The 23758-nt window shown below is 49.5% G+C and overlaps 2 protein-coding genes across 3 annotated transcripts in view; one reads left to right on the top strand and one right to left on the bottom strand.

Annotated features, from left to right (window-relative positions):
- LOC138752005 (fucolectin-like) overlaps positions 1–23758 on the bottom strand; it is a 258819-nt gene that overhangs the window by 211187 nt on the left and 23874 nt on the right. Inside the window, exon 1 of one of the 2 annotated variants that reach the window (XM_069915149.1) lies at positions 4026–4030. The exons of the other annotated variant lie outside the window; for it this stretch is intronic. The gene's annotated coding sequence lies outside the window, so the exon portion shown is untranslated. Of the gene's footprint in view, positions 1–4025; positions 4031–23758 lie in introns of those variants that run through there. 2 annotated transcript variants of the gene reach the window in all.
- Positions 1–23758, top strand: part of fam83hb (family with sequence similarity 83 member Hb) — a 110224-nt gene that overhangs the window by 72614 nt on the left and 13852 nt on the right. Inside the window, exon 4 of the mRNA XM_069915147.1 lies at positions 23539–23663. Within this exon, the coding sequence (XP_069771248.1) occupies positions 23539–23663 (125 nt within the window). The remainder of the gene's footprint in view (positions 1–23538; positions 23664–23758) is intronic.

Genomic DNA, 23758 nt, shown 5'->3' with positions numbered 1-23758 from the left:
GAGGCCGGGGTGGGTGATGGACACAGTGAGAGGGGTTGGAATGTGGACACTGGACCTCTGGAGGGTGGGGGAGTTCCTTAGCATCTGCACCCCGGTCACTGCCCCAGCGCTGATGACTGGAGGGTGCAAAGGTTGCTCACCTGTGTGTCCTAGAACACTGTGGGGAGCTTCTGAAGTCGTGGCCTGGGCCCTGGCAGAAGTAGTTAAATCATCTTGAGGTTGGGATGAGATGCTGGAGGTGGCTAATCTAAGAAGGGCTGCAAGGAAAAGGCAGCGGTGAGCCTGACAACAGTGTTGGGAAAGGGGCTGCCATATCAGGGGATCGAGCTCAGGAGTCATGATGTCATTTTTCTGCTCTACAAATCTCTGGTGCGACCACACTTCAGAGTACTGTGTTCAGTTCTAGTCACCTCATTACAGGAAGGACATGGAAGCTGTGGAGAGGGTGCAGAGGAGATTCACCAGGATGTTGCCTGGATTGGGAAACAAGTCTTATGAGGCAAGGTTCGCAGAGCTGGGACTTTTCTCTTTGGAGCGAAGAAGGATGAGAGGAGAGTTGATAGAGGTCGACAAGATTATGAGAAGCATAGACAGGGTGGACAGTCAGCACCTGTTTCCCAGGGAGGGATCAGCAAACACCAGAGGACGTGTGTACAAAGTGAAGGGAGGGAAGTTTAGGGGAGACGTCAGGGGTACGATTTTTATACACAGAGTTGTGGGGGCCTGGAATGCCTTGCTGGGGATGGTGGTGGAGGCTGGAATATTAGAGGCAATTAAGAGTCTTGGACAGGTACATGGATGGAAGAAAAATAGAGGGTTACGGGTGTGATCTCATATAATGTGTGCTGAAGGGCCTGCAATGTGCTGGAATGTTCTATGTTTTAATTTCTAACTGTGCTTTAAGATCATTAACCATGTTTGTTCTACTGCGTGCATTTGTATATAACACCTTCTCTCCTCTATTCTCCACCCTTCTCTCATTTGTTTCCTTGATTCCTGAGGTTACATTTTTGTTATATGCTTTTCTAAATTTTAAAAATTCTTCAGTCACCTCTCCTGCCTCCAGCTATAGTTTAAAGCTCCATGCACTGCCCTGATAATGTGGCTCTCCAGGAGCCTGGTCCCATCGCGGTTCAGGTGGAGCCCGTCCCGTCATCTCCCACACCGGTCTTAGATCCACATGTTTATCTCCCCAAACCGATTGGCCACGTCCCCAGTTAGCTGGTGGCTCGGGCAGCAGGGCAGTGATTAACGTTGGCCACCCTTCGCTTCTTGTGCATGCTGCACATCCTGCTGGGTTTCTCCGGCATGTTGTGTTGCAGATGCTGGGATCGAGTGAGACTTTCTTGTTTCAATCCAGAGATCAGAGCACGTAGAAGGGCTTAGGCCTAGAACGTTGGTTACAGGTTTCTACCTGCTCTGGATGCTGCGAAACCTGAAATCCTCAGCATTTTTATGTGTTTTTACTGCAATCACAGACAGTGTCTGCAGACTTCCACATTTCACTGATTCAATCCAGAGATCACTAGCTTTGTGGTTCTGCACCTGCCCACGTCCCTGCAGCAGAACCTCATTCCTCGTTCTCCCCATGACACTGATACCCACGAGGACGACGACAACCGAATCTTTCCCCTCCTCTCCACATACCCCTGCAGGTTCGATGAGACGCCCCGACCCCAGGCTATGCATCCATCGGGGTTTTCAATCCACACCGCAGAGTGGCGCCTACCTACTCCCCTGAGGTACCTCATCCCTCCTGCAGCACCCCCCCCCCCCCACCCTGGCTCTCACCCACACAGGGAGCAAGTGTCTCCAACATCTGGGACAAGCGCAAGGGTTGAGGTCCCTCCAGCACCAGCTCTCGGCACCCCCCTGCCTCACCCGGATTCACAGCCTCTTGTCCTTTCACTGGGTTTTTCTTCGGTTCCTGATTTCCTCCCACATTCCAAAAGAATGTGAGTAGGTGCGTTGGCAGCTGTAAGTTACCTCGCGTGTGGAGGGGGGATGCAGGAGAACGTGGGGGGAATAAAAAGGTAAGGTTACTGTAGAATGCAATGCTGGCGCTCCTTTCAAGGGGAGCAGCATATAAGAGCAGGGATGTGATGTTGGGGGTTTATAAGGCCCTGGTGAGGCCTCGTGTGGAGATTGTGAGCAGTTTTGGGCTCCTCATTTAAGGAAGGACGTGCTGATGTTGGAGAAGGTTCAGAGGAGGTTCACAAGGATGATCCCGGGAATGAAAGGATTATCATACGAGGAGTGTTTTGACTTGGAGTCAGGAGGCTGCAAGGATGGTCTGTGTGTAAGTGGCCATTTTTGCTTCTTTATTTTTTTTAAAAGTCGGGGAGAGGGGCGGACTGTGCGGGTGCGTGACGTTGGCACAGCTGAGAGGGAGGTTTGTAAAGGGAAGGAACTCTAACCTTGCTGACATGGAGTCAGGAGGCAGTAATTGAGCTAATTGATTAGGGCCAGGGAGCAATTGAGATAATAGGTGGGGACATAGGAAAAAAGAGGGAGAGGTGTAAAAGCAGCCGGTGATGGAGTGACTCAGTCGAGTAGTAGCTCCCTCCCGAGTGACTCCGTCGAGTAGTGGCTCCCTCCCGAGTAGCTCCGTCGAGTAGTGGCTCCCTCCCGAGAGGCTCCGTCAAGTAGTGGCTCCCTCCCGAGTGGCTCCGTCGAGTAGTGGCTCCCTCCCGAGTGGCTCCGTCGAGTAGTGGCTCCCTCCCGAGTGGCTCCGTCGAGTAGTGGCTCCCTCCCGAGTAGCTCCGTCGAGTAGTGGCTCCCTCCCGAGAGGCTCCGTCAAGTAGTGGCTCCCTCCCGAGTGGCTCCGTCGAGTAGTGGCTCCCTCCCGAGTGGCTCCGTCGAGTAGTGGCTCCCTCCCGAGTGGCTCCGTCGAGTAGTGGCTCCCTCCCGAGTAGCTCCGTCGAGTAGTGGCTCCCTCCCAAGTGGCTCAGTTGAGTAGTAGCTCCCTCCCGAGTGACTCCGTCGAGTAGTGGCTCCCTCCCGAGTGGCTCAGTCGAGTAGTAGCTCCCTCCCGAGTGACTCCGTCGAGTAGTACTCCCTCCCAAGTGACTCCGTCGAGTAGTGGCTCCCTCCCGAGTGGCTCAGTCGAGTAGTAGCTCCCTCCCGAGTGGCTCCGTCGTGTAGTACTCCCTCCCGAGTGACTCCGTCGAGTAGTAGTTCCCTCCCGAGTGGCTCCGTCGAGTAGTAGCTCCCTCCCGAGTGGCTCCGTCGAGTAGTGGCTCCCTTCCGAGTGGCTCCGGCGAGTAGTGGCTCCCTCCCGAGTGGCTCCGTCGAGTAGTTGCTCACTCCTGAGTGGCTCCGGCGAGTTGTAGCTCCCTCCTGAGTTACTCAGTCGAGTAGTGGCTCCCTCCCGAGTGGCTCCGTCGAGTAGTGGCTCCCTCCCGAGTGGCTCAGTTGAGTAGTAGCTCCCTCCCGAGTGACTCCGTCGAGTAGTGGCTCCCTCCCGAGTGGCTCAGTCGAGTAGTAGCTCCCTCCCGAGTGACTCCGTCGAGTAGTACTCCCTCCCGAGTGACTCCGTCGAGTAGTAGCTCCCTCCCGAGTGGCTCCGTCGTGTAGTACTCCCTCCCGAGTGACTCCGTCGAGTAGTAGTTCCCTCCCGAGTGACTCCGTCGAGTAGTAGTTCCCTCCCGAGTGGCTCCGTCGAGTAGTAGCTCCCTCCCGAGTGGCTCCGTCGAGTAGTGGCTCCCTTCCGAGTGGCTCCGGCGAGTAGTGGCTCCCTCCCGAGTGGCTCCGTCGAGTAGTTGCTCCCTCCCGAGTGGCTCTGTCGAGTAGTGGCTCCCACCCGAGTGACTCCATCGAGTAGTGTCTCCCTCCCGAGTGGCTCTGTCGAGTAGCTCCCTCCCGAGTGACTCCGTCGAGTAGTAGCTCCCTCCCGAGTGGCTCCGTCGAGTAGTAGCTCCCTCCCGAGTGGCTCTGTCGAGTAATGGCTCCCTCCTGAGTGGCTCCGTCGAGTAGTGGCTCCCTCCCGAGTGGCTCCGTCGAGTAGTAGCTCCCTCCCGAGTGGCTCCATCGAGTAGTGACTCCCTGCCGAGTTGCTCCATCGAGTAGTGGCTCCCTCCCGTGTGGCTCTGTCGAATAGTAGCTCCCTCCCGAATGACTCTGTCGAGTAGTAGCTCCCTCCCGAATGACTCTGTCGAGTAGTAGCTCCCTCCCGAATGACTCCGTCGAGTAGTGGCTCCCTCCCGTGTGGCTCCGTCGAGTAGTGGCTCCCTCCCGTGTGGCTCCGTCGAGTAGTGGCTCCCTCCCGAGTGGCTATGTCGAGTAGTAGTTCCCTCCCGAGTGGCTCCATCAAGTAGTGGCATTGTGCCTAGTGGATGAGGAGTCGAAGTTTGCTCCCAGTAAGGTAGGAGCGGTAAATTTCTTTAACGAACTGAGGAATTTGGTAACGGAACCAGTTGTTAGGGCCGCCCAGTGTTCCAACTGCAGTTCGGGGGAAGTGAGGGATAAAACAGTTGTTGCTGGTGACTACATCTGCAAGAGGTGCATCCAGCTGCAGCTCCTGATAAACTGAGTTTGCGAACAGGAGCTGCAGCTGGATGAACATCGGATCATTTGGGAGGCGGAGGCCGTGTTAGAGGGGTTTTTTAAGGAGACAGTTGCCCCTAAGAATCAGGAAGCGGGCAGCTGGGAAGGGGAATAGACAGAGAGAGCAGAGTACCCCTGTGGATGTTCTCATCAACAATAGGTGTACCATTTTGGATACTGTTGGTGGGGACGACCTACCAGGGACAAGTTGTAGTGGTCACATCTCTGGCACTGAGACTAGACCCTCAGTTCGGAAAGGAAGGAGGGAGGAGAGGAGTGCAGTAGTGATAGGGGATTCGATAGTTTGTGGGAGATATCGAGTATCTTGGATAGTCTGTTGTCTCCCTGGTGCCAGTGTCCAAGTCATCTGGGATCAAGTTCTCCCGATTCTAAGGAGATCGGGAGAGCAGCGAGATGTCGTGGTCCATATAGGGACATGGGTAGGAAGGATGAGGAGGCCCTTCTAGAAGAGTTTATGGACAGTGCAAAGTTGAAGGACACGACCTCCAGGGTGGTGATCTCAGGATTGCTGCCCGCGCCACGTGCTGGTGAGGCTAGAAACAGGAAGTTAACGCAGCTCAACACATAGCTAAAGAGATGGTGAAGGAGGGAGGGCTTCATGTTTCTGGACAATTGGGCACTGTTCCAGGGGAGGTGGGACCTGTTCCGTCAGGACGGTTTACACCTGAACTGGAGGGGGACTAACATCCTTGGGGGTAGGTTTGCTAGTGATGCTCTGGGGTGGGGTGGGGGGTTTAAACTAGATTTTCAGGAACGAGGGGAACCAGAGTGATGGAGCAGGTAGTGAGGTGGAGGATAGTCAGGATCCTGCGAGGACTGCAAGTAAAGACAAAGCAGAGGTTTGTACATGATAGAAATGATCTCGGACGTATCTATTTCTATGCGAGGAGTATTGACCGTAAGGCAGACGAGTTTAGGGCGTGGATTTGCATGTGGGATTATGACGTTATTGCTATTAGTGAGGCTTGCTTGCAGGAGGGGCAGGACTGGCAGTTCAATGTTCTGGGCTTTGATGTTGCAGATGTGATGGGGGAGGGGTGAAAGGGGAGGAGAGGCATTGCTAGTCAGGGAAAATATCACAGCTGTGCTTAGACAGGACAGCACTGGACTCACCTACAGAGGCCATATGGGTGGAGATAAAGAATGGGAAATGTGTGACCACACTAATGGGGTTTTATTATAGAGCAGCCAATAGTCCAAGAGAATTGGAGGAGCAAATCTGTCGGGAGATAGCAGACTACTTTAAGGAACAGAAAGTTGTGGTAGTCGGAAATTTTAACTTTCTGCATATTGACTGGGACTCTCATACTGTAAAAGGGCTGGATGGCTTGGAGTTTCTCAAATGTGTTCAGGCAAGTTTTCTAAATCAATATGTAGAAATATCAACGAGAGACGACGCAATACTTGATCTCCTATTAGGGAACAAGACAGGTCAGATGACAGAAGTCTGTGAAGGTGAGCATTTTGGGTCCAGTGACCATGATGTCAATAGTTTCAAGCTACTTATGTGGAAGGGTAGGTTTGGTCCTCAAGTTGAGGTTCTAAATTGGAGAAAGGCCAATTTGGTGGAAATGAGAAAGGATCTGGGAAGAGTCGATTGGAATAAAGCCATTTCCTGGCAAGGTTATATCTGGCAAGTCAAGCTCTTCAAAGGTGAGATTTTGAGGGAGTAGAGTTTGCACGTTCCTACCAGGATTAAGGGCAAAATTAACAGACATGGGGAACCCTGGTTTTCAAGGGATATAGGTGATATGATTAAGAAGATGTATAACCGGTATAAGCAACAAGGAGCAAACGAGGTACTTGGAGAGTATAGAAAATGTCAGAGAATAATAAAGAGGGAAATCAAGAGGCAAAAAGAAGGGGCTTTTCCAGATAATGTGAAGGTAAATCTGAAGGGTTTCTACAAGGATATTAAGAATAAGAGGATAACAAGGGACAAAATTGGTCCCCTAGAGGATCAGAGTGGTCAACTATGTGTGGAGCCTCACAAAATGGGGAGATCTTTTTTTTTGTCTCAGTATTACTCAGGAAATTGACATAGTGCATACGGAGGGAAGGGAAACAAATAGAAGGGTCATGAAACATAAGATTAAGGAGAAGAAGTTGATTGCTGTCTTACAGTGAATAAAGGGAGACAAATCCCCTGGGCTGGATATGATATTCCCTCGGACCTTGTGGGAGACAAGTGTTGAAATTGAAGGGACCCTGACAGATATATTCAAAATGTCCTTAACGACGGGCAAGGTGCCACAGGATTGGAGAGTAGCTCATATTGTCCACTGTTTAAAAAAGGCTCCAAAAGTAAGCCAGGTAACTATAGGCTAGTGAGCCTGACATCAGTAGTAGGTAAATGATTGGAAGGAGTTCTGAGAGACAGGATATATAGGTATTTGGACAGTCATGGGTTGATTAAGGACAGTCAGCATGGATTTGTGCATGGTAGGTCATGTTTAACAAATCTTGTAGAGTTTTTTGAGGAGGTTACCAAGAAAGTAGATGAAGGAAAGGCTTTGGCTGTTGTCTACATGGACTTTAGTAAGGCCTTTGACAAGGTCCCACATGGGAGGTTAGTTCAGAAGGTTAAGACACTAGGTATCAATGGTGGTGATGTAAACTGGATTCGAAATTAACTGTGTGAGAGAAAACAGAGAGTGGTTATGGATGATGCTTCTCAGACTGGAGGCCTGTGACTAGTGATGTGCCTCAGGGATCGGTGCTGGGACCATTGTTGTTTGTCGTCTAGATCAGTGATCTGGATGATAATGTGGTCAATTGGATCAGGAAGTTTGCTGATGAGACAAAGATTGGAGGTGTAGTGGTCAGAGAGGAAGATATTTGAAGCTTGCAGAGAGAGCTGGACCAACTGGGAGTTTGGGCCAGTAAATGGATGATGGAGTTTAATACAGACAAGTGTGAGGTTTTGCATTTTGGAAGAGCAAATCACAGAAGGACGTACACAGTAAGTGGTTGGAGGCTGAGGAGTGCGGACACAAAGAGACCTGGGGATACAGGTCCTTTGTCCCTGAAGGTGGTGTCACAGGTGGACAGGGTTGTAACGAAAGCTTTTGGCATCTTGACCTTTATAAGTCAGAGTATTGAGTCCAGGAGTTGGGATGTTATGTTGAAGTTGTTTAAAACATTGGTGAGGCCAAATTTGGAGTATTATGTTCAGTTCTGGTCGGCTAATTACACGAAAGATATCAATAAAATTGAGAGAGTGTGGAGATGATTTATTAGGATGTTGCCAGGTCTTCAGGAGTTAAGTTTCAGGGAAAGATTAAACAGGCTAGGACTTTTAATTCCTTGGAGTGAAGAAGAATAAGGGGAGATTTGATAGAGGTTTACAAAATTATGGGGGGGGGGGGCGGGTTATAGACAGAGTAAATGTGAATAGGTTCTTTCCACTTAGATTAGGAGAGATAAATACAAGAGGACATGGCTTTAGGATGAAAGGGGAGAGGTTTGGAGGAACATGAGAGGGACCTTCTTCACTCAGAAAGTGGTGGGAATGTGGTGGGTGTGGACTCGAATTTTAAGAATTAATTGGATAGATACATGGATGGGATAGGTCTGCAGGTTTATAGAATGGGAGCAGGTTATTGGGACTAGCTGAACAATGGTCGGCACTCACTAGATTTTAAGAGTGGGGGGGTCTCATTGAAACATTTTGAATGTTGAAAGGCATGGACAGAGTAAATGTAGAAATGTTGTTTCCCACGGTGGGAGAGTCTGGGACAAGAGGGTACAACTTCAGGATTGAAGGGCATTCACTTAGAACAGAGATGCGGAGGAATTTCTTCAGCCAGAGGGTGGTGAATCTGTGGAATTTGTTGCCACAGGTCATTGGGTGGATTTAAGGTAGAGGTTGATAGGTTCTTGATTATCCAGGACATCAAAAGTTTTGGCAAGAACGCTGGGCAGTGGGGCCGAGTGGGAAAATGGATCAGCTCATGATTGAATGGGAGGGCAGACTTGATGGGCTGAATGGCTTATTTTTTTTGCTCCTATGTCATATGGATACACTGTTGGTGACCTGAAGGGCCAGTTTAATTCTGAGTGACCAGAACTCGTGCGAGTATATGGTGGGTACAGACTCAAGGGCTGAAGGGCCTGTTTAACGCTGTGTTTCTCAGACCATGTCTTTGTGACCGCTGAGTAATCAGCCCAGACCAGCAGGTGGGGAGGCCAGGGAATCGGAGACTAAACAGTGTAGGGAATGGTATGAGGTTGGGTTACCCTGGACCATCTCACTGGTTTGCCCAGCATTCCCCTGGGGGGTCAGGTGCACGACTATCCTGGTGGATCCGAAAAAGTGAAGCAGCAAACTCCTGGTGCGTTCTCCTCTATGTCTGAGAGACTGGGTGAAGACTGGAGGATCATGTAAAAGCACAAGATGCTGGAGAGACTCAGCAGGTCCAACAGTGTCCTTGATGTAGCAAAGGTAAAGATACAGAACCGACGTTTCAGGCTGGAGCCCTTCATAAAGGTGTGAGTGGCGGCGGGTGGCGAAGGAAGGAGATGATAGGTGGAGAAAGGTTGGAGGGGATGTGTGGGTGGGTGGAAGAACTGGAACAATAGGAAAAGGGGGAGGGGGAAAAAAGGCGAGCAGGTTTAATGGAAACCAATAAAGTCATTTCATATTTCCGAACAAAAAGAGTGGACGGGGATAAGGGATGGGGGAGATCGCTTCGCTGACACGCTGGATCTGTCTGCTGCAATAGATGGCTCTCCTAATGGCCGCCCATTTCAGTTCCTGCCCCGTTCCCTTGCTGACTTGTTCGCCCACAGGCTGAGACCACCTGCAAATTGGAGGGACAACACCTCATCTTCTGACTGGACACCCTCCAACTGGATGGCATTAACGTCACCTTCCCATTTCCGACAGTCTCCCACCCCCCCCCCCATCTATTCCTATGACACTTTTCCTCTCGCTGTCTCTCCGTCAGTCTCCTTTCCCCCCAGCTCTGTACTTGAAGCCAACCCTCTCTCCCCTGATCAGTTCTCACCTTCCCTCTCCTGCCCTCTAACCAATTATCACCTTTAGCCTTTTGGCCTATTCTCCCCCTGCCATTTCTCCTCCCGCCCCTTGCCTTTTCATCCAGACACCTGCCTGCTTTTAACTCAAGAACAAGGGTTCAGACCCGAACTGCTGGTTCTATATCTTTGCCTCTTATGGGCACTGCGAGACCTGCTGAGTTCCTCCAGGAGTTACTAACCTCTTTTGAAGTTCAGCCCCCCTGGGTCGCCCTCCCTCTGGGACCCGGGTGCGATTACTGGTTCAAAGGTGCTGGAAGGACCTTTTAAATTGCTGGGGGAATCGACCCTTTAACTTGCCAACCTGGCGATTTAAGGGGGATCCCGCCCACCCCCCCCCCGCGATGACACATCATGTACTCACCGGAAGTACTGCTGGATGTTCGGACGCTGGCTGCCCGGTGACGCATGCACACAAGCACTGATGTCACCGGAACAAGCGGGCCGGCCATTTTTGTTTTCAAATCGTCCCTGGAGGAAACCGAAGTAAGTTTAACTGGGTTCCCTGACCACCTCTGAGGTAGGTCAGGGACCCAGTTGGATTCTGACGGGGTTGACCGGGTCGGACCCTTTCTAACTGGGGTGTTGACTGGGCAAATTGCCCGTTTAACCCCATTTTACATGACAGTTTGAATGTATTTTTACAGAGACGTTTCTGCGGGTAAACTACCAGAGTTTAGGTGGAGAAAGGGGTTCGTGGGTGGGTAAAGTCTGCTGTGAGGATGTTAAACTCATCTGCTGGATATTCTAATAGCCCAGAATGACAATATTGTCAAAGACGTTGAACAATGTGCATATGCACTCGAATTCTTGCTTGCTGCAAATGACCAGGTCCTTCTGAAGAAAAACTATGAATTAAAATAAACATATTAGATAAATGGTAAATATCCCGTAGTATTCCTCGAGCAGAAAATGCCACAGCAGCAGTGCAGACATTCCTTTTGAGGCACGAGAGTCCGTAAACTGTTCTTGTCACGTAATTCAAACTAGAGGACATGGTTTAAGATTGAAGGGGGGAAATTATAAGGGGAACATGAGGGGAAATTTCTTTACGCAGAGGGTGGTGGGGATGTGGAATGAGCTTCCGGCAGACGTGGTCGAGGCGGGATCATTGGTTGCATTTAAGGAAAGACTGGGTAGTTACATGGAGAGGAGAGGACTGGAGGGGTATGGACCGGGTGCTGGTCAGTGGGACTAGGAGGGTGGGGATTTGCTACGGCATGGACTAGTAGGGCCAAACTGGCCTGTTCTGTGCTGTAACTGGTTATATGGTTATAAAGTACTGCAGATGTAACTTCTGCCCACTGTAAGAGTCGCCATTAGTATCACCTGGTGCCCCTGACAGTACGAGAGCCCCTTCAGAGACACTGAGTGGATGGGAGGTCACCTCCAGCTCTCCTGCAGCCTTTGCAGCCGCACAGGTCCTGGACCCGAGGTGCCTGTACCTCTGCCCGATGGTAACGGTGAGAAGGGTTTGTGACCAGGTGATTGGGGGCCCTCTACGATGTCGCTGCCTTCTTGAGGCAGCACCTCATGTGGACGCCCACAGAGGATGGGAGGTCGGGGCCTGTGAAGGGCCCTGGCTCTGTTTGCTTCCTTTTGTGTCCCTGGAAGACTCTGCGCAGGGCAGCAGTTGGGGCTGTCTCACTGGACATAGAGAACACAATGATGGACGTTGGAAAAACTGGGGAGTGCAGGGGTCTGGGGAGGTTGGTGGAGCCGAGTCCACGGTCAGATCCGCTGAAATCGGATCGATGGTGGGAACAGGCTTGAGCCCCACTCTTTGGACTCCGGTGTTCTTGCGGAGCTGTTGGACGAGGACTTTAGGGCCATTGTGTTAATGACGGCTCTTTCATTCTGACCACCTTGACAGTCCGACCCCTTTGATCCAGGGGCAAATGGTGGGTAGTGCCCCTTGATAACTAGCCCCTGGGCCACATGAAACACCCCGTGCGTCTATCGGTTCACCAGTCATTCTGATCTAACACCTCCCAATGGAAGGACAGCCCAGAGTCTCCTTCTCCCAACCCACCCCTGCACCTTCCCTCCCTCTTCCCTGGGAGGGGGCAGGGGAACCTTCCTGAGGATGGGGGGGGAGAGGGAAATCTTTTCCCGGGGGGCGGGGGGAGGGTGTAGGTAGAAGCACAGAGCACTAGAGCACAGAAACAGGCCTTTCAGCCCTTCTAGTCTGTGCCAAAATATTACTCTGCCTCGTCCCATTGACCTGCCCCTAGTCCATACTCCTACAATCCCCTCCCATCCATGTACCTGTCCAAATTCTTCTTAAATGTTAAAATTGAGCCCGCATTCACCATTCCTCCTGGCAGCTCATGCACAATCCTACTGCCATCTGAGTGAAGAAGTTCCCCCTCACGTTTCCCCTAAAACTTTTCCCCTTTCACTCTTAACTCATGTCCCCTGGTTTGTATCTCACCCACCCTCAGTGGAAAAAGCCAACCTACATTTACTCTGTCTGTCCCCCTCATCATTTTTAAACATTAATACATTAAAACATTACAGCACCAAACAAGTCCCTCATTCTTCTACGCTCCAGGGAATAAAGTCCTAACCCGTTTAACCTAACTCGGTTCCTGGAGTCCAGGCCACATCATAGTAAATTTTCTCTGCCTCTTTCCATCTTATTGATATCTTTCCTGTAGTTCGGTGACCAAAACTGCACACAACCCTCCAAATTTGGCCTCACCAATGTCTTATATAACATTTCCATAACATCCCAACTCCTGGACTCAATTCTTTGATTTATGAAGGCCAGTATGCCAAAAACTTTTTTAAAACCTTATCCACCTGTGAAGTTTTGAAAATCTTCTTCACTGTCCACAACACCTCCAATCTTAGTGTCATCTGCAAACTTGCTGATCCATTTTACCACATTATCATCCAGATCTTTGATATAGACAACAAACAACAAGGGTCCCAGCACTGAAACGGACCTCCAGTCTGAGAAGCATCATCCACCACTACTCTCTGGCTTCTCCCATCCAGCCATTGTCAAATCCAGTTCACCACTTCACTATGAATACCTAGCAAATGACCAACCTCCTATGTAAGATCTTGTCAAAGGCCTTACTAAAGTCTATGTAGACAACATCCACAGCCTTTCCTCCATCACCTTTCCTGGTAACCTCCTTGAAAACTCTATAAGATTGGTTAAACACAACCTACCACGCACAAAGCCATGTTGACTATTCTTAATCAGTCCATGGCTGTCCAAATAATTGTATATCCAATCTCTGAGAACACCTTCCAATAATTTACCTACTACTGATGTCAGGCTGACCGGCCTGTAATTTCCAGGGTTACTTTTGGAGCTTTTTTTAAACAACAGAACAACATGAGCTCCCCACCAATCCTCCGGCACCTCACCCATGGTGAAGGAGATTTTAATTATTTTTGCCAGAGCCCATACAATTTCTACCCCAGCATCCCTCAAGGTGTGAGGCAATATCTTGTCAGGCCGTGGGGATTTATCGACCCTTATTTGCTTTCAGACAGCAAGCACTTCCTCCTCTTTAATCTGTACGGGTTCCATGACATCACTGCTTGTTTTCCTGACGTTCCACGACTCTGTTCTCGTTTCCTGAGTGAAAACTGATGAAAAAACATTTAAGATCACCCCCATCTCTTTTGTCTCCATACAAAGCCGACCTCTCTGATCTTCAAGGGGAACAGTTTTGTCCCTGACTGTCCTTTTTCTCTTAATATACCTGCAGAAACCCTGAGGATTTTCCTTCACCTTGTTGCCAAAACAACCTCATGTCTTCTTTCAGCTTCCTGATTTCTTTCTCGAGGGTTTTCTTGCATATTTTTATTCTCCTCAAGGACCTCATTTGCTCCATGTGGCTTATACCTGTTATACCCCTCTCTTTTCTTCCGAACCAGATCCCCAATATCCCTTGAAAACCATTCCTTTTCCTAAGACATAGGATCAGAAATTGGCCATTTAGCCCATTGAGTCTGCCCCATCATTTAATCATGAGCTGATCCATCTTCCCACTCAGCCCCACTGCCCAGCCTTCTTCCCTCAACATTTAATGTCCTGGCTAATCAATAACCTATCAATCTTTGCCTTAAATACACCCAATGACCTGGCCTCCACAACTGCCCATGGCAACGGATTCACTAATGGTCACAATTTCATAATTCCATTTATCAATCCATGCTCTAAGCGCATCTGTCTTTCATACAATACACCTTGCTTTGAAATAAGCACACCTTTGAGCATTATTTCCACCATGCACAACTCTGTGATCCCTGCCTTTGTCTACAGGCTTAACATAATCTTTTTCCACCTCCACTCTCATGTCTACTCTGGTTCTCATCCCCTTGCAAATCTAAACCCCCTGGAGCAGCACCAGGTAAATCTTCCCCGGGAGGTGGCAGGTAAATCCCTCTTCTCGCGGCGGGGGTGGGGGGGGGGTGGGGGGGTGAAGTGGAGAGGTAAATCTCCACAGTCCTCCCAAGGTGCAGGGTTCCCTGTGCCAGGACCCTGTTTATAACCCCAGAGAACTGTTTGTAATCTGCCCTGCTCACTCCATAGTCTCCGTGAACCCGATGGGTCTGTGTGCATTTGCTTACTCCCTTCCAAGGTCTTCCCACGGACTTGACGGTGAGAATTGCTGGTGGCCCCTGAATCTGAGGGAGTCGTGAGATGGTTGGTTGGATCGGGGAGAGGCAGAAGGTGTGTCAGAGGGCCAGGCCTTCTGAACAATGGGGCCTCTGTCAGGGGACAGTGAGGAGGAACACCGTCAATGCTGAAGGCAGCATGAGAGAAACAAATGGGTGCAGAAATGTCTGCGTGGAACTGCTGATCGGTCCCTCCCCTCTGCACAATGTACATGAGGGGCTCCCGCGGATGTAAGCTGTCATGAGAGGGGTTGGGTTCAATGGGGTGGGTGGGGTGGCGACTGTGGGCATGGTGAGGGGCTGGGTTCAACTTGGGGGACGTCTTTTGAAGGGGGAAGGTCCCAGTGGGAGCGAGGTGCATGGACACAGTGGGGGAGTGGAGTCTATGGGACCACAAGCCTTTTATGGGACAGTCACTGCAGGGAAACGGGTCATTTGGCTATCCAGTCCAAGTTGCCCGGGTTTCACTTGCCCTGTGTCCCTGTCTGAATATCTTTTAAATTTAACCCTGCCCCTCTCTACCACCCCCTCTTTGAGAAGAACATTCACCATGTTTAATACTTCCCCTCATCAGGATTGAAGGGCGTCCACAAAGAACAGAGATGCGGAGGAATTTCTTCAGCCAGAGGGCGGTGAATCTCTGGAATTTGATGCCACAGGCAGTTGTGGAGAATGGGTCATTGGGTGTATTTAAGGCAGAGATCGATAGGTTCTTGAGTGATCAAAGGTTCTGGGGTGAAGTCCGGCCAGTGGGGCTGGGTGGGGAAATGTATCAGGGTGGGGCAGACTCAATGGGCTGAATAGTCTATTTATATTCCTGTGCCTCTAGATTTAGAGCCCCCTGGACTGGGAGGAATGGCATTGTCCCTGTGTCCAGGTCTCTCAGCTTCAATCTCCAGTCTGTGCTTGCAGTCTCCCCCAGACTTGGGAACATCCCATTTCCACCTAAGGTTTATCCTTCCCCTTGCGGTGAGAGCAGAGCCAGCCATGATACTCCAGGTGGTCCCACCGAGTGATGTACGTGACGTCATCACTCCTGCACTTGGTGTCCTGTCTGATCAATCCAAGCGTGGCTGTGCCTTGTCTACCTGCGCCGCCCCTGCCGTGGCACGATGTACCTGGCCTCTCTGTTCCACAGCTCGCTCCGTGGCCTGAACATTCACTGTGTCGGTCCAGTCCTGACCTCTCAAAATGCAGCCCTGCACCTGTCTGAGACCAGCTAATTGTGCCTTCCTTTGCTCCACTTACCCAATTATTCCAGGTCCTGCCAATAATCTCCTTCGCTGCACACATTCCCACCAGTTTTACTGTCATTCGCAAACTGAGACCACGCTGAGCATGGTGGACCCCCAGGGCTGCGTGCTGTTCATTCTGCTGACCCACGACCGTGCAGCCAAACACAGCTCAAATCACATCATTGTTCGCTGATGATACGACCGTGGTGGGGCTGATCAGTAAGAACGATGAGTCAGGGTACAGAGATGAGGTGCAGACGCTAACGGACGGTGCAGAGCCAACAAACTGTATCTGAATGTTAATAAAACAAAGGAGATGGTTGTTGACTTCAAGAGAGCCCAGGGCGACCACGCTCCACTGACCATTAACAGCTTGACTATTGAGGTTGTCAAGAGTAACACGTTCCTTGGAGTGCACTTGGAAGAGAATCTCACCTGGTCCTGCAACACCAGCTCCATGGCTAAGAAAGCCCAGTAGCGCCTCTATTTCCTGTGAAGGCTGAGGAAAGTTAATCTCCCACCCTCCATCCTCACTACATTCTACAGAGGATGTATTGAGAGCCTCCTGTGTAACTGTATCACTGCCTGGTTTGGAAGTTGGTTCACCTCGGACCGCAAGACCCTGGAGAGCAGGGGTGTCAAACTCCAATTCACAGAGGGCCAAAATTAAAAACTTGGACTAAGTCGTGGGCCAAACTAAATATTTATTGAAAATTTTCAACAACATCTGCATGTTTTCTCTTCTTTCAATATACGTAATGTTAAACTTTTTCTTATTAAAATAAATGTTTAATAATAGTTTTGGTTAAACTCTTTCCAGAAGAAGCATTAACAAAATATTCAATAAATAATATTTCTCTCTAGCCTTTAAGCTCCTTTTAAATGTTTTTTTTCACAAGCCAACAAGTCAAAAAAATAACAACTTGCTTCAATGAAAATCCAATCTTTCAACAATGAACAGTCCAAAGTGAACCAAAGAAAATATGAATCCAAGCTTTTCTTGCTCCACTGTGATTTATTCTGATGCACCTGGGTCTAAACCAGATACTTGGCATCTCTTCTTAGATGCAAGTTCATCAAACTCTGGGGTCAGAGTTTGCCTCCCACCTGTCTTGAAAGGTCCTGTTTTCTGTCTTTCGTTTGGCCATTTTTCGTAAGGGGTTTATTACATGTGAGTTCGGTGACAGGTCGCAGATGTTAATGAAAGTAAAGAGAGGAGGTGGGGGCGATTAGCGGGCTGACGGGCCAGCGCCAACACATTTGCAAAGCATTCTGTGCCAGCGGGCCAGCTCTAATACATATTTGATATGATCTTGCGGGCCAAATATAATTATATCACGGGCCAAATTTGGCCCGCGGGCCTGAGTTTGACATGTGGGCTGTAGAGGCAGTGGGAAAGATCATTGGGGGGCTCCCTTCCTCCCATGAAGGACATTCAAAAACACTCGATGCAGGAGAAAGGCAATAAACGTGAAGGTCTCCACACAGCCCTCATGTAAACTGTTCTCCCTCCTGCCATCTTGTAGAAGGTACCGTCGCACTCGGGCTCTCACGCCAGGGTCCTGAATACCCAGAAATATGGGAATAGGGTTCCGTGGAGTTTTACTGTATATGTCTTAATATTTTAATATTTCAAAGTGTTTAACTTCTGTTCTAACCTACATTTATGTAAATATGCTCCATGGTCCTGGAGCAATACTGCCTCGTCTTTTCCATGTGAGCATGGGATGAACGATAAACGTGACTTGACTTGACCAACTGGCCTCCAATCTGAGTTACACCCTCCACTACCACCCCATACCATGGGTCACTGGCCTCCAATCTGAATTACACCCTCCACTACCACCCCATACCATGGGTCACTGGCCTCCAATCTGAGTTACACCCTCCACTACCACCCCATACCATGGGTCACTGGCCTCCAATCTGAATTACACCCTCCACTACCACCCCATACCATGGGTCACTGGCCTCCAATCTGAGTTACACCCTCCACTACCACCCCATACCATGGGTCACTGGCCTCCAATCTGAGTTACACCCTCCACTACCACCCCATACCATGGGTCACTGGCCTCCAATCTGAATTACACCCTCCACTACCACCCCATACCATGGGTCACTGGCCTCCAATCTGAGTTACACCCTCCACTACCACCCCATCTCCTGCCCTCAAGCCAGAGACCTTTGAGACCAGCCGTTTGACCAGAACCTCTTTGGCTATGGCCTCCTTAGGACTCCGCTCAGTTTAAGGGCCCATTTCCCCATGATGGTTTCTTCTATACTTCTGCCCTACCAACTACACCTGATTTTAGTCCGTGACTCCCCGTTAAATGTGCTGTTGAGAATGGTTGTTCTGGACCAGTCAAACATGAGGAAACATGTCAAAGGCCTTGCTAAAGTCCATATAGACGACGTCTACTACCCTCCACTCATCAAACTTGGGCATCTCTTTGAGAAAAATCCTGTTAGTGAGACAACATTCCCCACACACAAAGCCATGCTGATCATCCCGAATCTCCTCTCCTGCTGACCTGCTCAATGCTTTCTAGTTCCATAACTTGTCCATGAAGCCATTTGTTAAGTAAGACACAACATTTTCCATTTCCCCCTGCGCAGGCGCGCACGCGCACACACACACACACACACACACACACACACACACACACACACCACACACACACACACACCACACACACACACACACACCCCCACCCACACACCCACCCACCCACACACACACACACAAACACCCACCCACGCACACACCCACACACACACACACACACACCCACCCACACACACACCCACACACGCACACACACCCACACACGCACCCCCACCCACTCACACACACACCTCCCCACCCACCCACTCACACACACACACACACACACACAGTCTGATGGCACTTCATCTGTAGAACCATAAAACACTACAGCACAGGAACAGGCTATTCTGCCCCTCTAGTCTGTGCTGACTGTTATTAGTCTCATTGACCTGCTCCCATTCCATAACCTTCCAGGCTTCTCCCATCCATGTGTCTATCCAATTTAATTTTAAAACTCAAGATTGAGTCCGCACCCACCACATCAGATGGCAGCTCATCCCACACACCCACCACTCTCTGAGTGTAGAACTTCCCCTTGATGTTCCCCCTAAGCCTTTCCCCATTCAGCTTAAAACCATGACCTCTCGTATTTATCTCCCCAATCTAAGTGGGGAAAAAAGCCTATTCATATCCACTCTGTCTATACCTCTCATAATCTTGTAAACCTCGTTCAACTCTCCCCTCATTCTTCTTCGTTCCAAGGAATAAAATCCTCACCTTTCCCTGTAACTCAATTCCTGAAGACCTGGCAACATCCTAGTAAATCTTCTCTTCACCAATTTCTTAAACAACTTCAAAACCCCAACTCTCGTACTCAATACTTTGAGGCTAATTAAAGGCTAAGATATCAAAAGCTCTCTTTACAACCCTGTCCATGTGCAACACCATTTTCAGGGAACAATGTATCTATTCCCAGCTCTCTCTCTTCTACCGCACTCCACAGTGCCTGACCATTTACTGTGTACGTCCTTTCTTGGTTTGTCCTTCCAAAATGCAACACCTCCTACTTGTCTGCATTAAATTCCTTCGGCCATTTTCATCCCATTTTTCCAGCTGCTCCAGATCCCTCTGCAAACTTTGAAAATCTTCCTCGCTGTCCACAACTCCTCCAATTGTAGTTTCATCCATAAATTTGCTGATCCAATTTACCATGTTATTATCCAGATCATTGATATAAATAACAATGGTCCCAGCACCGATCCCTGAGGCCCACCACTAGTCACAGGCCTGCAGTCTGAGAAGCATCATCCACCACTACTCTCTGGCTTCCCCCTCAAGGCCAATTGCAAATCCAGTTTACAACCCCTCTATTTATACCTAGTTCTTAACCTTCCGAACTAACCTCCCATGTGGGACCTTGCCAAAGGCCTTATTAAGGTCCATGTAGACAACATCTAATCCCCTTCCCTCATCTACCTTCCTGGTAACCTCCTTGAAAAACTCTAAAAGGTTCGTTAAACATGACGAAAGCCATGTGGACGGTCCTTAATCAGCTCTCGCGTGGCTCAGGACATTTTGAATCTATCTGCCAGGGCCCCTGCAATTTCCAAACGTCTCCCACAAGGTCCAAGGGAGGATCATATTAGGCCGGGGGGGGGGGGGATTTATCTCCCTTTATTCACTGTAAGGCAGCAATCACTCCTCCTCCTTAATCTCCATCTGTTCCATGCCACCACTGCTCGTTTCCCACCCTTCTTCGTGGACTCTGCCAGTTTCCTGAGTAAATACTGATGGGATAAAAAACTGTACAAGATCTCCCTCATTTCTTGAGGCCTCACACAAAGCCGACCACTCTGATCCTCTCGGGGACTAATTTTGTACCTTACTTTCCTTTTACTCTTAACATACTTGAGGAAACCCATTGGATTTACCTTCACATTATCTGCCAGAGCAACCTTGTGTCTTTTTGCCTTCCCGATTTCCTTCTAGAGTATTTTCTTTCATTTTCTGGGCTCCTCAAGCACTTCATTAGCTCCATGTTACCTATACTTGCTACACACTTTCTTAACCAGATCACCAATATCCCTTGAAAACCAGGGTTCCCTGTACCTGGTAACTTTGCCTTTAATCCTAACTGCAACATGCAAACTCTGCACTCTGAAAACTTCACCTTTGAAGGCCTCCCTCAGTGAACATGTTCTTGCCAGGAAACAATTTATCCCAATCCACTCTTCCTAGATCCTTTCTCATTTCCACAAAAATTTCCTTCCTCTAATTCAGAATCCCAACACGAGGACCCCAGACATCCTTTTCCATAATTAAAGTCAACCTAATATCATTATGACCACTGGATCCAAAATATTCCCCTACACATACCTGTCTCGTTCCCTAATAGGAGACCCACAATTGCACTCTCTAGATGGAACCTCTATATATTGATTTTGAAAACTTTCCTGAACACATCTGACAAACTCCATGCCATCCAACCCTTTTACAGTATTGGAGCCCCTGTCAATATTTGGGAATCTCCGACTACCGCAGCTTTCTGTTTCTTACATCGGTCCGCTATCTCCTGACGGATTTGCTCGTCCAATTCTCTTGGATTATTGGCCGCTCTATAATACACCCCTATCAGTGTGGTCACACCTTTCCCGTTCCTCAACTCCACCCATATGGTCTCTGTAGACAAGTCCTCCTGGCTGTCCTGACATAGTACAGCTGAGATATTTTCCCTGACTAGCAATGCCACTCCTCCCCCTCTTATCACGTCTGAAGCAACAGAACCCCGGAACATTGAGCTGCCAGTCCTGCAACCAAGTCTCACTAATAGCAATAACATCATAATCCCACACATCAATCCATGCCCTAAACTCGTCAGTCTTTCTAACAACACTCGTTGCCTTAAAATAGACTCACCTGAGAACATTTCTATCATGTACAAACCTATGACTTCTGTCTATTCATGCAGGACCTTTATCCTCCTCCTTCTCCTCACTGACTGCTCTAACATTCTGGTGTCCCTCCCCCTGCAAATCTAGTTTAAACTTATCAGGACAAGATGAACAAACCTACCCACAAGGATAATAATCCGTCCCGTTGGAACAGGTCCCACCTTCCATGGGAGAGCCGAATGATCCAGAAACATGAAGCCCTCCCTCCTACATCTTCTTTAGCCACGTGTTAAGCTGCATTATCCTCCTTTTTCTAACCTCACTAGCATGTGCCGCAAGCAGCAATCCTGAGATCACTACCCTGGAGGTCCTGTCCATTAACCTAGTGCCTAACTCCCTGAACTCTCCTTTTAGGACCTCCTCACCCTTCCAACCCACGTCATTGGTCCCTACATGGAGCATGACATCTGGCTGCTCACCCTCCGACCTCAGAATGTTGTGAACTCGATCGGAGATGTCCCGTACCCTGGCACCAGAGAGGCAACAGACCATCCGGGATTCATGATTATCCTGTAGAAATATCCCTGCCTATAGGGAAATTTGTTGGTTCATCCCAAGACCAACCAGGGCAGTAGAGAGTACCAGGGGTTCAGTTCAGAGGGCCAAGTTCCAGAAGGCACAGGAACAGACGAACTCATGATTAGAATGGTGAAGCAAACCCGATGGGCCAGTGGGCCTGCGTCTGCTCCTACATCTTGTGAGAACTAGAAGTGGCCCCAACACCGACCCCTGAGGAACAACTGGCAGCCAACCAGAATATGATCACTGCGTCCCAACTCCCTGGCTCCTACCAATCAGCCAATGCTTTCCCCACACTATTACATTTCCCCTTAAGCCAGGGTCTTTTAAAGTAGCCTCTTGTGTGGAACTTGTCAAAGGCCTTCTGAAAATCCAAAATCAATTCTCACCTTTCTTATAAATCCAATTAATGGCTTTTGTTTGCTGGTTTGGACACCTTCCCCTCCCAACTTTCCCCTTTCTCCTCCCAATCTTTATCTAGACGTCTGCCCGTTTTTTGCTTGCACCTTGAAGAAGGGTTGAGGCACGAAACGTCAGTGATAGATCTTTACCTCCCGTGGAAGCTACAAGACCGGCTGAGTTCCTCCAGCATTTGCGCTTTATCTAAGCCTAGTGGTTCTCAACCTTTTTCTTTCCACTCACATACCAAGTGCTCTGTGATTAGTAAGGGATTGCTTAAAGTGGGATGTGGGTGGGAAGGGAAAAGTTTGAAAATCACTGTTTTATTTGTCCCTCATTGACTTGTTATGTGCACGGTTTCAGAACTCCAAAGGAACTGGGCCAAGGACAATTTTTCTCAAGCAAAATATTTCAGTAACAATTGGGTCTAGAGCAGTGATTCTCAACCTTCCCTTCCCACCCACATCCCACCTTAAGCGATCCCTTACTAATCACAGAGCACCAATGGCTTAGGGATTACTTAAAGTGGGAAGTGAGTGGAAAGAGAAAGGTTGGGAACCACTGATCCAGCCACTTGTCACTTCAAAGAATTAATGTCTGTGGGACAGTGATGTAGAGCGAATCGCTTCAACTCCAGTAACTGAGGTTGGCAGACAGGGCTAAACCTTAGAGAGTGGGTTTCTCTTGCTGGGAAGTTGCTGTAGCAGGAAAAGCGCTCTGCGTCACCCCCTGCAGGGGTCAGTGTGCCTGATGTTTTGGCGCACAGCCCCATTCACCCTGGACGCTGCACTGCTAAGCAGCCCAGGCCCCCTGCATAAACTGGCTAATGCCCCATTCATGGCTGAGATGGGAGGTTCCAACCATAAGAGTGACAGGTGTCAGTTAAGGAACACTCTAGGGCTGAGTGAAACACCAAATTTTTCAGACCCTGTGATTGTAGTAAATCCACGCCATAATACTGGAGGAACTCAGCGGTCTCTCAGCATCTATCGGAGACAAAGGTATATTGCCGATGTTTCGGAAAGAACAGGAATCTCAGAGTAGAGAGAGAGGGTGGGGGATCAGGGGAGGGTGGGAATTGATTATGTCTGTGTGAAAGGAGATGGGAAAAGGGAGACAGACAGAGCTGGGGGAAGAAGTGAAGGGGGGGTGGGTTTAAGGAAAGGCAGAGAAGTCAGTAGTAATGCCATCCAGTTGGAGGGGACCCAATTGGAAGATGAGATGTTGTTCCTCCAATTTGTGGGTGGTCTCAGTCTGGCAGTGAATGAGACCACGGACAGACATGTCGGCAAGGGAATGGGATAGGGAATTGAAATGGGCGACCACTGGGATATCCACGCTATTGCGGCAGACAGAGTCGAGGTGCTCCACAAAGCGATCTCCCTGTCTGTGTCCAGTCTCTCCGCTGTAGAGGAGACCACAACGGGAGCACCAGATGCAGTAGACGACCCCCTTCAGATTCACGAGAAATGTTGCTTCACTTGGAAGGAGTGTTTGGGGCCCCGAATGGTAGTGAGGGAGGAGGTGTGGGCACTCTGGGGCTGCCCACATCTCACGTTGTTGCCGATGTATCCACGTTCCCTTGCCTGCGTCCCCTGTGCAACACAACCCTGATTTATCGCTCCCTCTCTTACAGTTCCTGCGGGTGCGGACTCTTGTTGGATCGACCTACTACTGCCGCTCGGGCATGTCCTTCACTGGGAACCTGATCGAACGTTTCCTGCTCGTTGACTGTAACGCTGTTCTCTGCGGCTCCTACAGGTGAGTTACAGCCTGCTCCAGCTGCCTGTAATGGAGATGCAGTACCCCTGACCTTCAGCCCATCGAATCTTTGTTGACCTACCCCCCCCACCTCG

The sequence above is a fragment of the Narcine bancroftii genome, chromosome 1, assembly GCF_036971445.1.
Source record: "Narcine bancroftii isolate sNarBan1 chromosome 1, sNarBan1.hap1, whole genome shotgun sequence".
NCBI classification, from domain to species: Eukaryota; Metazoa; Chordata; class Chondrichthyes; order Torpediniformes; family Narcinidae; genus Narcine; species Narcine bancroftii.
This window is presented reverse-complemented; position numbering and strand designations above follow the sequence as displayed.